Raw genomic sequence first — 15,823 nt, 5'->3', positions numbered from 1 at the left:
GTGTTTGCTTGTCTGTTCTCCACAACATGTTTAGATAGCTCCACTGTAATTGTCATGTTTAAATGGGTACATGAAGAATAAGATGGTTAAAGTCAGGATGCTCTTACTACAGGAGCCAGGAACTAGGAACAATTTTGGAGTTGGGGGGGAGGCAGGACCAACACCCCCCTCCATCCCCCACCCCCCCCCTCAAAAAAAAAGCAGATACCAGTGAAAGCCATAGCTCTTGAAAGAAGCTTGCATATATCGGAGGAAACATATGCCTTAACATTTTATCATTGATGTACAAGGATTGTAAAAAACCTCTCAGTGTGTGTTATTTCTGTCCTTCCCTTTCCATATGAGGATTATTTCCAAACTGGTCCTGCTCTGAACATCTATTTTCAGTGTTGCCCATTTCAAGTGAGACTGAGTAATGCCTTTGTTGTGTTCTTCCATTTACCTCATTGTTCACAAGATTTTCCAGATGGGTTAAAATTTTATCCATATTTCTTCCAGAGATGATCACTGATGTCTTCTAACACCTTTTTTCCAAGCAGACCTGTGATGGTTTTTAAAGCACATCCTTTGAGACAACTTTAACAAGTGGCCACAGCTTGGTGTGAGGAGGCCTGGAGGTGTGAGATCTACTTTTCCCTGGACATTTCCCTTAGATCATGCCAATTGTCATGACAAACATGCTTTTCTCAGAGCTGGTGTAGCTGGCCTTGTTTTGTAAAAGTTAAATTCTAGTTGTTTCAACTGGACACAATGGCTCCTTCATTTTCACTCCAGTGTGTGCTCACCCCATCAAGGAGTTAACCCTGTTTTTTAGACAACAGCCAAAGCTGTGTGAAGAAAATGTACTTCTTAGTTACACTTAGAAATGCCAACAGAGCTTAGGACCACATTGTGCTACCCATTGTATGGATGCCCATAGAGTGTCTAGACTGCAAGCAAAGACATGATTAAAACTGGGCTTAAATTAGCCTGGTTGAGTCCTGACAGCCATACAACGGGAGCAAGAAGCTCCAAGTGAGCTAAATTGCTGGAGTATTTACTCAGCCTCCCACGGGGATCTTGCAGCCTATGCTAACCCTTGCGTTGTCATGGCTACACTTGATCAGCGCTGTGTGGAGCTGGGTGAAAGTGAGCTGGTGTAAACCACACTTGCAACTGCCTTGTAGACATGTCCATAGTAAGATGCTGTCCCCTGTCTGGACAGCTTGTTTTCTAAATAGAGGGGGAAAGGGAAAACAAGTGATTTTATTTCTACTTTATGGACAGTAGAGAGGGAAAGAGAAGAGACAGAATTCATTTGTCTTCTGTTGAATCATCCAAAGTTTAAACAAGCTGTCCAGCCTCTCACATACCAGGGGGATGGGAGCAAACTGCCTTTTGGAAATGCTGACTTTTCTGTGCTCTCCAGGCTGCACAAAAAGCATGAGGTAGATAACTATAGAGTTTGGAGGGCTGAAGTTGACAGATCTTTGTTCATCCTTGATACCTTCCTGGGAGTAAAGCAGAAGGTCAGAGCAGGCAATGAAAATCTCATCACTTAAGTACATCCTTGAAGCTATTTGGGACTGGATATGCAGGTGTGGATTCCCCCAGGATTGAAGATGTAATTTCATTTATTAGTATTGCATGGCACTGCTAACTGGGAAAAGCAATAACGGTACCAATTCTCAGCATCTCCCAGCATAAAGCCAGAGGTGAGACCTGTAGGACATACCAGATGGATTTAGGGAAGAGTATTGCACTATGAATGTGATGTTTTACAGATTCCCTGTGACAATTTGAGTTTTCTTTTGTCCTTAAGGGCTTTTTACGTTGCCAGCTTCAGGACAATGTACCTCTAAATAAGAAGTTTGGAAGATGAAGAATGAAACATCCATACTTTTGGGGAAGAGAAAAAAGTAATTTAGCCTATGAAGTAGAGCATACTGTATATATTGGTCATTTTTTACATGTGGTGCTAAAACTGTAAGAAAAGCTATAGCAAAATGACTGTAAGCTTTGTAGATGTGAATTGCTCTCTGCAGCTGCAGAGGGAAAACATGTCTAGGAAAATGTGTCAGGAAAGCATCAAGAATGGAATCTTCCTTAGTTGTGAGCTTCTATTCACATCTTCGGTACAGTGAGCACAGAGCCATCCTCTTCTTCCTTTTCTTGACTAATTTCGTCTTTGCTTTTACTTTTTTTCTTTCTTTTTTCAGTTGAGAGACTACTTGATCAGAGCAGGTCCCCCACTTGCCTGGCTTTCTAGCTATAAGCTTTCTTCTAATTGTTGAGATTATTTATGGTTGTTAACTGACAAGAATGTAAAGAGGAGACAACAGGCAGCTGCCTTCCTAAATGCAGTGAACTGGCAAAAATAGTTGGAGTTCAGATATTTATGGCAGAGATTATCTGCCTGGTGTGAATGTCACCTTTTCTAGGAGAGATCTCTGGAAGTCCTTCTCAGATAAGGTCATCAGCTGGAGGTTTTCAATTTCGGTTTTGTTTTGTTTTGCTCTTCATTGAGGAAATGTTTTTTGATGATTTTTTGCCCATAAAGAGTGGGGGAAACAAAAAATGCAAAGCATGGTGGCTTTTAGAGTAGCTGAAGTACAGAAATTATGTAGAAAACCTCATGATGATCCGTACTTCAATCCCCTTCAGATTGCTCCCATGCTGCAGTGTTTCAAGTGTTTTCAGTACATTATGGCAAAATCATCTTTTGTTTCCTGTGGCTCTGCTGTTTCACTGTGGCTGAAGCTCTGTTTTATTGCAAATACGTGTTTTTCTCTGCAAAGGCACTGGGAGCCTGTGTCTCATTTATGTAAGACAACCATGAAAGTGCTGGAAAGTATCTCTGTTGGCACTGAGTGTGTGCCATATGAAGGGTAGCATTTCCAGCCTCCTGCAGTCCTTCCCTGTACTCATGTGTCTGTGTTTCTTAATTCCCTCATCACTCATCTGACCACATTTTCCAGGTCTAAGGCACGTTATCTTCTGCTTTCACCTGGTGTCTCTTAGCTTTGGGTGCTTCTTGAAGGAAATGTCTCACCAGAGAAAGGTTTTCTTTGGCTGAGTACCCAGGAATAACACTTAGTAACTGTTTTGTGTGTGGATTGTGCTGTCACAGGGAATATTGAGATTTTTGGTTTTCTCCCTGACTAACTTTCTCTGCTGTTCTCTTGCTTTCTCTCTCTTTTTTTTTTTTTCCTTCCTTTTTTCCCCTTTTTTATTTTTTTTGGTTGCTGTTTTTGGTTTTTAAGTGACATTTTGTAATTTGCACGTTTGCTAGGTTGTCCATCTGCTGTTGTAATAAAGATGCTGCCAGTCACCGTGCTGTGTGGTTTGCAGTGCGAAGGAGCTGACAAACCAGGCTGTCGTGTGCATGGAGATCATGTGCAGGCTTTGTCAGAGAGCCTCTAATGATGGTCTGGGATTTACTGCTGAGGTGGAGAGCAGTGCCCTTCATCACAGCATTTCCATACAGCCCTGAGCTCACTGGATGTTATAAGCTTTATGGGGCTCCAGGCAGAACTGGTTACATCCCACCCCAGGCTATCTGTACTCAGCTCATCTGCAAAGGCTGAATCACCAAGATGACACAGTGGTGTTTCCTGGCAAGAGAGATAAGGCTTGATAGAAAAATTCATTTTTTCCATGAACAGTGTAGGAATGTGTTCTAGAGATTTAACTCTCAGATTGAGAACAAAACAAAAAAACAATCCAAAGTCTCTTGGCAGTTTTTGTTGATGAGCCTTATCTACAACCTCCTAAGAAGAAAAGGTGAATTTGCCGTACATGGCTGGAGAGTAATGACAGTCAGGATCAGTCAAGAGGTTTGGAAATGGCAAGGGGTGTGTTGGAGGCTGTTGGTGTTCCATGACCAGGGTAACTCATAAAGAATAGCTTGGAACACAGCTGTTTTCAGGGAGATATCAAGGACTTACTGGTTTCATGTCTCTCTTTATCCCCTTCCCCTTGAAGTTCCTAGTTTTAGCAAGTTTTTTGTAAGCAAGTGGTGGTGACTGAAGACAGTGACCCATGAATGAGAACAGGGGGGAAGTGGCTTCAGTAGCTTTTAGTACTGTACAGCTCTTTAGCTTCTTTTGCAGCTGAAAGAAAAGTCTTTAAATTATGTTTAGACTGATTTTTTTATGCAAAGTTTTCGTATGTGAGTTTTTTGATATATTGAATAATCATCAGGTAGGTGGATGGGGTTTTTCACATACTGACATCTGGGTTAGATTTCACCCACCCTTTACTCTCTGTCTTTTTAGATTAGGGCTTTTTGGGGACTGAATATTTTCCATTTCTTCCAGGCATATAATTTAGGGTGATTTACACTCTATTTAATTTCAAATCCGATGCCTTATCCACCTTGACACTGGACTGCACACGGCTGATCCTGCACTGTCACCCAGGTGACTTACAGAGCGTGCTGCCCCTGGCATCTTCATGCTGCAGACAAAATCAAGCCTCTGTATTTCATTTCTACCATCTAAAATTCTCCAACCTACTCAATTGTTCTTTTTTAATATGAACAGCCTTAAAAGTAATAGCAAACAAATAAATTGGAATAGCCTTGTGAAGTACAAATCTGGCTTGCACAAATCTAACCAGCTTTGTACATCTGTTACTGCCCACTCCCATTGAGTCATACCGAGACTTAGTCACCAGCATCCTCAGTCTCACAGTACGACTTATCTGTGTCTCCAAAACACATGCTGCAGTCTAGATGGCATGGGGGAGGGGGAAAAACCAAAGCAATGAGCAGCCTGCTCCTAAAGGAATAAAGTAAGTCTTATTATACTATACTATGATGAGTGTATTGATACAACAAAAACAAAAGGACAGAAATTTCAGTGCATATCAGTTTTGAATCTTTCCTTGTGCAGTAATTGAGTGATTTGATGTAAATCCTCAAAGGCTTCAAGTTGGGATTGTTCTCAAAAGAAGAATAAATTTTCTGTTCAGTCAGAGCTACTGAGCTATGCCCTCTATTTCACTGAGTTCAAACTCTGGATTCTGCTCACAGACTATTAGCATATTCAGTGTGTTTGCTATTCAGAGTTTTACATAGGCTGTAATAGGTACAAATCCAAGGTTAATCTTAAAAATATCTGTGGTGTGGCAGACTGAGCTGCATGAAACCGTTCACAGTGGATGTTAATAGAAATCCTGACTGCCTTTGTCCTTGGTGGGAGAGTTGAAGCACAGGCAGCTCAGTAACATTAGCAGAGAGGGGGAGACCCTGGAAGCCTCCTTAAGGTGCACTGGTGAGGACTGCAACTTTCAGCATTTTTTTTGTGAGATCTGGGCTCTTGTCAGCACTCATCTTAATTTCTCTGTATCTTGTTTTCTTTGTTTATTTTATTAAAGGAGCTGTCTCCCCATATTGAAAAGCTGTTGTAGTAAAGTGTCACCTCCTGCTTGAGTTAGGTTGTAAAAAGAAACTGTAATGTCTGGCAGGCATTTCACATCCTTAAATTCGATGCAGCTCTAGCACAGATATAGAACTTCACGAAGCAGGAGCATACTGTCTCATAGGTGACACCATCAGTAGTCAGGACCGCGTGATGCTACCTACGCTCGGACTCTGAAGTTACTTCAAGCTGAGGAACCCAACTTTTTAGCAGAGATGGGCCGTGGAGGCTACCATGAAGCTATTCCAACCTGAGTCACCTCTGGAACATGGCAAAACAGTTAACCATGCTCATGGAACACAGACCCATCACCATGGGCACAGATTTAACATGACCATGTTGCTCATGGCCATCCCTTGCATTTGAAAGGGCAGTGGTAAAGGATGGCAGGGGGGAGCTGTTTGTGAAGTACTCTTTTGATGTCCAGCCCCGAAATTTTGAATGACTGTTCATCAGAGCCATAAAAAGGTCCTACTTCCACCAATAATACCTTGGAAATGGGTCTCTGATCTGCCAATCACAGCATGCCCCAGCGTTCCTTGCTAGCAGTTTGGCTTCAACCATTGCAGAGAAGCCTTATCAGCCTGGCTGCCAAAGTAGCCTTGAAACAACACAATAATAAAAAGGAATCCTGTGTGTTCTGTGTTGTTTACTGGGTTCAAGGCTTTAGTGGTTTGTGACTTAAGCTTGAAGCCTCCACAGTGGAATTGCTGGAAGCCCTTTTCTGACACCAAGGTCTCCAATTGCAGCAGCATCCAGACCATCATGTCTGGGCAAGCCTTTTTGGCATGAATCCTCCCCAGTAAGGAAAGCAACAGTGACACTGGCTGGGAAAGGTGGAAAATGGTGTGGCTAACCAGATCTTGTTCCTGTTGCTATTTGTCCATGCTGTTCCAGACAATATAGTTGGTTTTTTGTATCCTAAAATGTGGTTTTCCTTACCGTTCTCCAAAATTGTTCTGAGAAGAGGTTCTTTGTTTTTTTCCAGGATATAAAAGAACAAACAGTTTATTATTCCTTCTTTTCCCATAATCCCAAGTATTCTGATACATGTCTGTCAAAGGAAAAAGAGCTGGAATTAGGCAGGATCTTTTTATAGGTGTAGGGGTAGCTCAGACAAGACTGCCTTAAAATTAGTCTGACCTTTTGGATGGTAAATTAGTATGAAGAATGTGCATCCTTCCAAATATCTTGTTTCCCCATCAAAGAAAGAGGGAAGAAGTGGTAGAACAGAAGTGCACTTGCAGATAGAATTATCCTTACATTCTTTGAAAACTAAATCAGCAGACAAGCCTGTTAAAAAGAATGAAGTCACAGAATCAACAAGGTTGGAAAAGACTTCAGAGATCATCAAGTCCAACCTATCACCCAGCACCTCATGACTAACTAAACCATGGCTTCAAGTGCCACATCCAATCCTTTTTTGAACACCTCCAGGGACGGTGACTCCACCACCTCCCTGGGCAGCACATTCCAATGGCCAATTACTCTTTCTGGGATGAACTTTCTCCTCACCTCAAGCCTGAACCTCCCCTGGCTCAGCTTGAGACTGTGGCCTCTTGTTCTGGTGCTGGTTGCCTGGGAGAAGAGACCAACCCCCACCTGGCTACAACCTCCTTTCAGGTAGTTGTAGAGAGCAATAAAGTCTCCCATGAGCCTCCTTTTCTCCAGGCTGAACAACCCCAGCTCCCTCATCCTCTCCTCATAGGGCTTGTGCTCCAGCCTCACTGCCCTTCTCTGGACAAGTTCAAATGTCTCAATATCCTTCTTAAATTGAGTGGCCCAGAACTGGACACAATACTCGAGGTGTGGCCTAACCAGTGCTGAGTACAGGGGCAGAATGACTTCCCTGTTCCTGCTGGCCACACTGTTCCTGATACAGGCCAGGATGCCATTGGCCTTCTTGGCCACCTGGACACACTGCTGCCTCATGATATAGTTCTTTTTAGATAGTTTGATATAGTTTTTATACAGTTCTTTTTTAGATCTCTTAACCTCGTGTGCTATTGATAAGGAAAGTCCTGAAAAATCTCCTGTTGAGTTGTTGTGGGAGGTTGCTCTCCCCAGGAGGGAGCCTGGCTGGTTGCAGGAGCACTGAGCTGTGGTTCTGCTATGTCACAGCTCTGCCATCCTCCAGAAAAAGCTTTAATATCCCTGGGGCTGTATTCTTCAGTGAATATAACCGGAGCTGCCATAACAACCTTTGAGTAAATAATAGTGGATTGAAAACAAAACAAATCTGAAGTGGTTTTGTGGCTGTAAAGTAGATATAAACCACTCAAGAGATCATTTTTTCTCATTGGGGGTAGTAGGAGTGATGTCAGTCTGTCAGACACTGTCAAACAATGTGAAGGACTGACAGAGGAATAGGAGCATGGCAGGAAAGCTATCAAATATGTGCAAAACATATTTTCATACTCTTGATTCCAGGCTAGCAGCACTAGCTAGTGTCTGGTGACCTTTATTCCTTACAAGGATGAACATAGACTGTGGTGTCTCCAGAAGTTTCTGTCTGAGGATATAATGCAGGACTGGTTGGTACAGGGAGAGATGCTGTTCATTCTTCAGCCAGGGCTCTGCAGTCTCAACAGAAAAGAACTTTTCCTCATAGCGGGAGGTCACTACATGCCCTTGGTGGAAGCTTTTTAAACATCACTCCAGAACCATGTGATCTTCTAGGGCACTTACTCCAAGTGCGGCAAAGCAGATCTGGAAGGCAGGAAAGCTGTCTAAGCATGATTTCAATCCCGGGTTAACAGCAGAGCAAGCCTTCAGCATGTATCTGTTGGCACAAGATCAGGGCAGTCAGATGTGTGGTAAGGGCTAGGGCTGTACCACTGGCCTGGCAAGATTTTGGTGGTGTTTTGCAACACTTGCAGAGGAGTTTTTATTTACTTTGGATTTTTTTAAGTTACTGTATCAGCAAGTGCATCATCACATGTGCTGCCAGATGAAGAGGAACACAAGAGAAAAATAGATATGTAGTCTGTATTCTGCAGAGGAACATACAAAGGGAAAATAAGCATCTTCTATTTCTTTGCTTAACCAACAGGTTGGAAGTGAGAGCGCAGTATTTGCAGCCTGATATTTGATATAGGTATTTTTCCCTTCTGTTAATGGAAGCCTTCACATATAAAATCCCATGAAGAAGTGAAAGATGAAAAAATTGTTAGGTAGCAGGTACAAATACACACTTCATCACAGGACTAAAAGTACAATTATTACCTTCTTTGAAACGTTCTCCAGCACTATGTTACCAAAGAAAGGTCTCATGCTGTCCAGAGAGCTATAGCTCCAGTTATTCCTGCTTACAGGCAGAGATCTCCCATTCTGCAATGTAAAGACAGATGAAGCATACCTCCATGATATCAGAGAGCTGCAAATCAGAGTCATTAGATGGGTTTCATGATACTTTTAGACTTCAGAATTTAATATATACATGTTTTTAGGCTTGGAATTGTAACTGAGAACTGACATTTAGTTCCTAGAAAAATAGTAGCACCTATCTAACACCTCCTGGTTTAGAAAAAGAGAAAAGTTACAGTTTTATTCCTAGCTGTTCCAAATTTTCTTAACTGTTTTTTTTTTAACCCTGATATATGCCACATTAAACAGTTTCCTCCATCAAGTCTCCAGCAGGATTTTTCCCTGTGGATTACAAAATGTAACAATATAGGAACCCTAATCTGTGGAACTCAAAAGGGGCTATTTCCTTGATTTATGCCATGGAAAATGGCTTAACACACATCAGATTCCAGCTTCTGCACTACCAAAGATGGGTAGAGGAAGAAGTTGGTAAATCCTTTGGCTAAATTAAAGTAAGCACAAGGGGATAAGTTTCTGTGCAACTTTCCATTAGGCTCTGAAATGTCTTCACAGAAGTTCTTCACTTAAGTCTTGCATTAACATATGAAGTAGGAATACTATAATAATGATCCATTTATTGACAGTGTTTATAAATGCTATTTATAGATTAATATCTTTTCTATAGAGCAGGTAAGTAGTTTTGGTCTTAACTAATTAAAGGAAGAAGGAAATGCATATGGAAGCTTTTGTTTAAGATCCTGCAGTGCCTCGGTTCAGCCTCTGTCAAATGTTGCTAACAGTGCAAATCCAGACCAAACAAATTGCCTTTTCTTTGGATTTTGAGATGTTTGCTTATGTTTTCATTTGCAAACAAAGGTGATATGAAATGCCCATGCCAAAGCCTGGGGGTAAGGGCAAAGCTATTATGGTTGGATTGGTGCTTTGTAGTTTGGGCCTTTGTAGACAGTTCCCATTGAGTTTGCATAGATAGATCTGGGAGCATACTAATTTGCCATGAATACTTTGGTTTGTGGCCCAATGATTTGTGGCCAGCTTGGCCAGGCCTGGGTTGCTGCTGCTTTATATTTTTCCTTTCCAACTTGGCATGAATTACTCCCATGTGCTTCAGTTCCAGTAATTCAATATTTTGTTCCTTAATTTTGTTGTTCATTATGTAACCAGAATATTTTCAAACACTTGTAAGGATTATGCCTGTGATACACATTTTTGTGCATATTTGGGATTTAGTATGATTACACAATGTGATGTGATTAGACCTGGGGCTGCTCTGAATTCTGAAGGCAAGCAAGCCCTGCAGACTTCATGGACAGCGCTGATTAAGCTCTGTTTAGTCATGAATTAGGTTTATATAAAATTGCTATTTATTTCTGTATGTTTTGAACTGCTTTAAATGGGATGCAGATGTGGTGGTAGAGAAGCACTGAATTGTTTACATGGAAAGGTTGATGACTTGTGTCATTGAAGTTCTGCCCTGGGAAGGTATTCCTGACACTCAGATCAAGATTTGGGATCCAAGGCTCAGCTCTTCAGCACACAGCGTTAGGCTACCTCATGCTTTTGGTCACAGAATTACTCATTATCTATTTTTCTGATCAAACAGATGCCAAACTTGACACTAACATAATTTCTTTATGCATGTAGAAAGGAGCTCTAAATACCCTGTGGCAGGAACATGAAGTAGCATAAACAGAGCAGACAACAGGAGGTAGAATATAATTGCAGTGTGTTTTTGTTAGTTAAAGATGAGCATGTGTGCTTTTCTTAGGGCTTTATTGTCTTTAGTCATGCAAAATTGGGTGCTCCTTTCTCATTTGTGCAAGAGAGCTGGTTATTTCCTCCCAAGCACTGTGCTGCAGTTTTCACACGTGCTACTTTTTGCAGAACATTGATGTATTCTCACTAAAATTTTGTTTATTGCATAAATACTCTTTCAGCTGAGAGTATGCACCCCACTAAAGGCAATATAGGCCAGTTGCTGAGCAAGTGGCTGCATTTCATCTGTAATTTTCTACTCATTTTTCTATGGGATTTGGGTGCTCCCCTTGAGATTTTTAGCACAGGAACTTCTGAATTTGTTTGTGCAGATGTTTTATCTTGGTGATGCAATGAAGCACTGCTTAGGGTTCCCTCTTCCTTTGTTACTTATATCTGCCATTGGTTTCACAGCCAAGGAGCGTGACCAGAGCCCATGTTATTTATTACCAGGAATCACTGCAGTGGGCCCTTTGGAAATAAAGTCATGGGCTAGACTCATGTGATGCTCTGATGAAAGGAAGAAGACATTAATATCAAACATCATTTCTTCTTCTCTGTCCTGGCAGGATCTCAGCTCATTTGCCATGCCATTCTTGGACGGTGATGTGGAGAGCACAGACAAAAATGCTTCACGCAAGGTAGGATATTTCCAAAGCTCCATGTTTCTTGTAGTGGTTGAATCCCTTGATGGTAAGCACAACTTACTAAGCTTAAAATCCCCTGGGGTTTTAAGCTTTCCTCCCATGCCATTAACCTGTTGAGAGTGATGCACTAAGGTGAACATAGTGACTTTTGCAGACATTACCATGAAGGTGCTTATGCGCCTTAGCCTGTAAACAATGTTAACCTCTGCTAGCACTGTTGTGTGTAACACTGCTGTATTTCAATGAAGTGATATTGCAGAACTGTATTGTCAGGAATATAGTCAGCTAGCCAAATTTGTGATGTTGCTACCAAAATACAGTGCCCTAAATTGGTGTCTGTAGTTGTCAGTATGTTTTCCTGCAACTGCTTACTGATGCAGTCCTTGGCAACACTGACAAATGGAGCTGTCTTCATTTGCTGAAGCCATAGCAGTAGGGTCTTCCCATAAATAAAGTTTTACTGATGGCCTGCTATTAAATTAAACCCAGACATTCATGAAGTTTGCTTTCTTTAAAGTGGTCAGACAAGTATATTCAATGGGTGACATTAGGAATGGTTATACAGCTCCTACACAGTCTGCAAAGCAATACAAATCATGATGGGGATCTGTTACCTTCAGGTTCATTTTCACAAAGCACTGAAGTATAATCTGGTCTGCTTAGATGCAAGCCATTATGGGCTTGGTGAAGACAGATACCCCTTCAAGCAGTAGATAACTCCAAAAGCTGAACTATAGCTACACAGTGGACCAATTTGACTTGTCACAGTATTTGCAAGTCTGTGGACCTCCATGGAGATTAAACCTGCTACAAGCCATTTGTCAAACAGTCTGTAGTTATAGTTCAAGGCAGGTGAAGCAATGAATATCTCCTTAGTGAAGCTAATCTGCATCTAGAACAATAGTAACTTACCTCTGTTGACAGCACAAGTTTCTATTCCTTTGCACCTCATGGTTTAAAAATCCATCAGTAATTGAATATGTTTCATAGTTTCATAGTTTCATTCAGGGTTGGAAGGGACCACAAGGATCATCTAGTTCCAACCCCCCTGCCATGGGCAGGGACACCCCACACTAGAGCAGGCTGGACAGAGCCTCATCCAGCCTGCTCTTAAACACCTCCAGGGTGTTTCTAGCATTGGCCTTGTTATTTTCTGCATTGGACCTTTTAAGATTGATGTAGGAATCACTGACACAAGAGGAGCTCTTGCAGATGCCAGGGAAGCTAAAATATACAGTGTTACCAAAAGGTGTTTGTTTGCAGAGTTTGAATAAAGTGAACAATGTGATGTTTTTGGAAAGGGTTGTCGTGCTGGAAGAAGGCAGGGGTTTCTAGCTAAACTTAGCATTTCCATTTAGCACCTCCTTTTCACAAGGAAAGATGAAAAACCTGCATAAATCTCAGTCATGAAGAAAAAAATATACCAAAATTTATCTTGCTCATGTGTAGTATTACAGGATATTGGTTAATGACTTCAGTTGTGAATCTACTTTTTTTCCTCTTACTGCTTTTGGGACTCTCTTGATGAGTTCTTGCCTTGGAAGAACTCAAAGGACATTTCAGTAGTTGCTCCTTTTTGCAGCTTCAGTAAATGTTGGGGTTTTCCCCAGTTTTGGGTCAAGCTCTGCTTATGGAAGTGCAACTAACTTTGGAATAACCACACACTACAGTGCTTATTTCATTCAGACCAACAGTTCGGCAATCCCTACTGGTGCTATATAAAGGAGTCCCCAGGTTCTCTTCACTTTCAAATGAGATGTTTTTTCCTTTGTTCAAGTTTGAAATCAAAGTATGATGTGTAATTTTTGTATATTAAAAGTCACTAAAGTGACTTTCCCATTCACCCATCATGATGGAGACAGGCAATTCATCAGGGGTTTCTCTCTTCCTGCACTTAACTCTTCTGTCACCCAGACTATAGATCAAGGTAGAGAAGATTAGTTCATAACGTGTCTTTCCAATTCAGCATTAATTTAATTCTGCTGTTCTTTGTGAAAAGCTTTTAGAACCTGAATTAACATTTTTCACAGAGATCCTTAGCACTTTACCATGCAAGCGTCCCTCAATCTTTAGCCTGTGACAATAACTGTCATTACACAGCTGAGAAACTCACATGCAGAATTATTTGTTCAGGTTCACGTAAGAATTTTTTTTGGCAGTGGTGGAAATGTAACACATATTTCCTGAGGTTTAGCCTCAGTCACTTCTCATTAACATGACTGCTCTTGTAAATGATATTTTCTTCTTCCCTTTATGACTGCTGCCAGTAAGAGGATAGGGATAGTTTTCACTTTCCTCTGTTGAAGATAGAGAATATAATAGTGTGAAGACTGCTGTGTAGGAGCTTTTGACGTGCTGTGATGGAGAAAGGTAACTCTTGTGCTTGTGGCAGGTGTTCTGGCCCTTCTTATTGCCTGAAAAAGTGCCCTAGTGCCCTGTGCTGGTAACTATCTGAAACAACTGTTACTACCAATTGCCCCATGCTCAAAGCTCATGGCTTCAGATGTGGCTTGAACCTTTCTTGCAGTGAGACCTTAGATCATTATTTAGAGCAGTATAGACAAGGATAACTGGGAGCTGAGGAGCAATCAAATTGACTGGATTTCCTCAGAGTGGGAAAGGACAGTGGAAGAAGGTCAGTTTAGAAGCCTAGGAAATTTGGGCATGGCGTGGCAGGGCAGCACCCTGATGACCATTGTCAGTTTTAGAGGTCTTAACACCTTGGATATTTATAGATCTTTCATCTAAAATATGTTAATAATACAGTGTGGATAGTATAGGAAATGGATGGCTGAGGCTCTCAGCTGAAAGCCCAGGATTGTGAATAGTCAGAGAGAAGAAAATAATACAAGGAGAAAATTGTCCATGGGGAGGCAGCTAGAAAATTATAGATGGAGGTGAGAGGAGGAACAAGAAAAGGTGTGAAGTATAATATTGATCCATTCACTTATGGAAATAATAGAAATGCCATAAAAACATAGAAGAAAGCTTAGAAAAGAAGTATGTATTAAAATTTCTTTTCTCTATGTGGGGTAAAAGCTGGCGAGGTGTTAATCTTAGATGGAATGACTGAAGTGTATTTAAAGCAGAAGATGTTAAAGCTAGGCATTTTAAAATTAAACCCAAGCAACTGATAAAATACCTCTGAATGACTTGGCAGAGTTTTCTCTGCCTAGTGCTGATTTTGAATAAACCTTGGAGCAGAAATGAAATTTCAGAAGGCTGCACAAACAAAAGGCAATTACTGTGCTAATATTTGCAATGCTTGCAATTAGGATAATTTACAGGTTTGTAAGTCTAACATTAAGTCCTGGGGAAAACAGTGAAATGTCTGATGTTGAATAAATAATGATGCCATTACAATAGACTCATTAGGATTAGAATTAATGGTAACCAGTTCTTACTGAACAAAAGTGGGGATTTAAATGAATTATAAATTCGGTTGGCAAATGTCATAGTGTCTGTGTCACATACATAAAAATGTAGCACAAGACATTTCGATTGAAGAAGCTGGAATGATGCTGAATAAACATGGAGTCTACTAAATGGATAAAAACCTCATCAGTGTTTTGTTTCTAGGCAGACAAAACATTCTGTTGCTCTACTATATCATACTTTACAGAGACTTGAAAGGAATCAGACTCATTGCTGCTCCAGTCATACAAAAGTGAGGGGGAAGAGAATGGTAAATTCTGAGCAAGAATTCTCTAATGCAGAATGACCTGAGTAATTTAGAACATGTTGTGCAACAGACAGCCCGTCTCAATTTGGCCAGATTGTCACACCTAGGAGCAAATAATGCAGACACTATTTTTAGGAAGTCTTTCACAAAGCCGAGATTAGAGTTTGAGAACAGCTGTAGGTAATCATCCGTACATGGATTTTGGATGTGACATGGTGGTTAAAGGATGGATTAGTTTGTGGTTTGGATGTACAGGCAAAGGAACAGGGTGAAAAGTAGAGGGTTTGATACAACTGTGTTTTGGCACTGACTATCTTCTGCTATCAGTAATGCAGGAAAGTGTTGATGAACTGGGATCAGAAAACATCTGAGAAGTGACTGCAATGTTGAAGGACTTCACGGAGTGTTTTTCAGTCCTTCTGGTCCCAGTATTGTTTGTGTTTTGTCCAGTGACTCATAGGAACTGCATGAGCAATCCCTGAAATAGGCAGGAGAAGCAAAAAGTATGCCATTTTTAGCCCCCTTTCAGTGAATAATGCATCTCCTTTTGGTGAGGATGGAGATGTGTATCCTGGATGGTGCCACAGCCTCGGCATGGAGACTCGCAGTGGGTGGAATGAGCTTCAGGGCAGGGTCATGTAGGACGACTACCACGTGCATGGCTCTTTCTCATCTACTGCTTTCAAATAAATTCAGTTAAGGCTTAGGAAGTAGACAAAGAGCCTTTCACTGTTCCTCAAGCCTGTTTCTTCCTTTGAACAGCCCTGATCACTGCTGGAAGCCTTACCCCAGTGGTGTGTGCAGCCATGCAGGGCTCTCGGAGCCTGCCAGTGCAGTCAGACACATCCCATTGTATTTCAATTTGAGGAAGTGTCATTGTACTTTAGTTTTGGGAAGTGACATCTCTGATCCCGTAAAATTCATCATCTCAATTGTTACTGCTCATGTAGAACCAAGGGAACTAGTGGTGATGAATATGACCACATGGGAGAGTAAGTCCTTCATTACCTTTC

General features: G+C 41.3%; 1 protein-coding gene across 1 annotated transcript in view; it reads left to right on the top strand.

Moving 5' to 3' along the window:
* The window catches only part of PRKAG2 (protein kinase AMP-activated non-catalytic subunit gamma 2), a 186,969-nt gene that overhangs the window by 52,036 nt on the left and 119,110 nt on the right, over positions 1 to 15,823 (top strand). The window contains exon 2 of the mRNA XM_068145964.1: positions 11,051 to 11,122. Within this exon, the coding sequence (XP_068002065.1) occupies positions 11,051 to 11,122 (72 nt within the window). The remainder of the gene's footprint in view (positions 1 to 11,050; positions 11,123 to 15,823) is intronic.

Source organism: Melanerpes formicivorus, unplaced genomic scaffold (genome assembly GCF_026170545.1).
Source record: "Melanerpes formicivorus ecotype bairdi unplaced genomic scaffold, bMelFor1.0.p_v2 SCAF_13, whole genome shotgun sequence".
Taxonomy (NCBI): Eukaryota; Metazoa; Chordata; class Aves; order Piciformes; family Picidae; genus Melanerpes; species Melanerpes formicivorus.
This window is presented reverse-complemented; position numbering and strand designations above follow the sequence as displayed.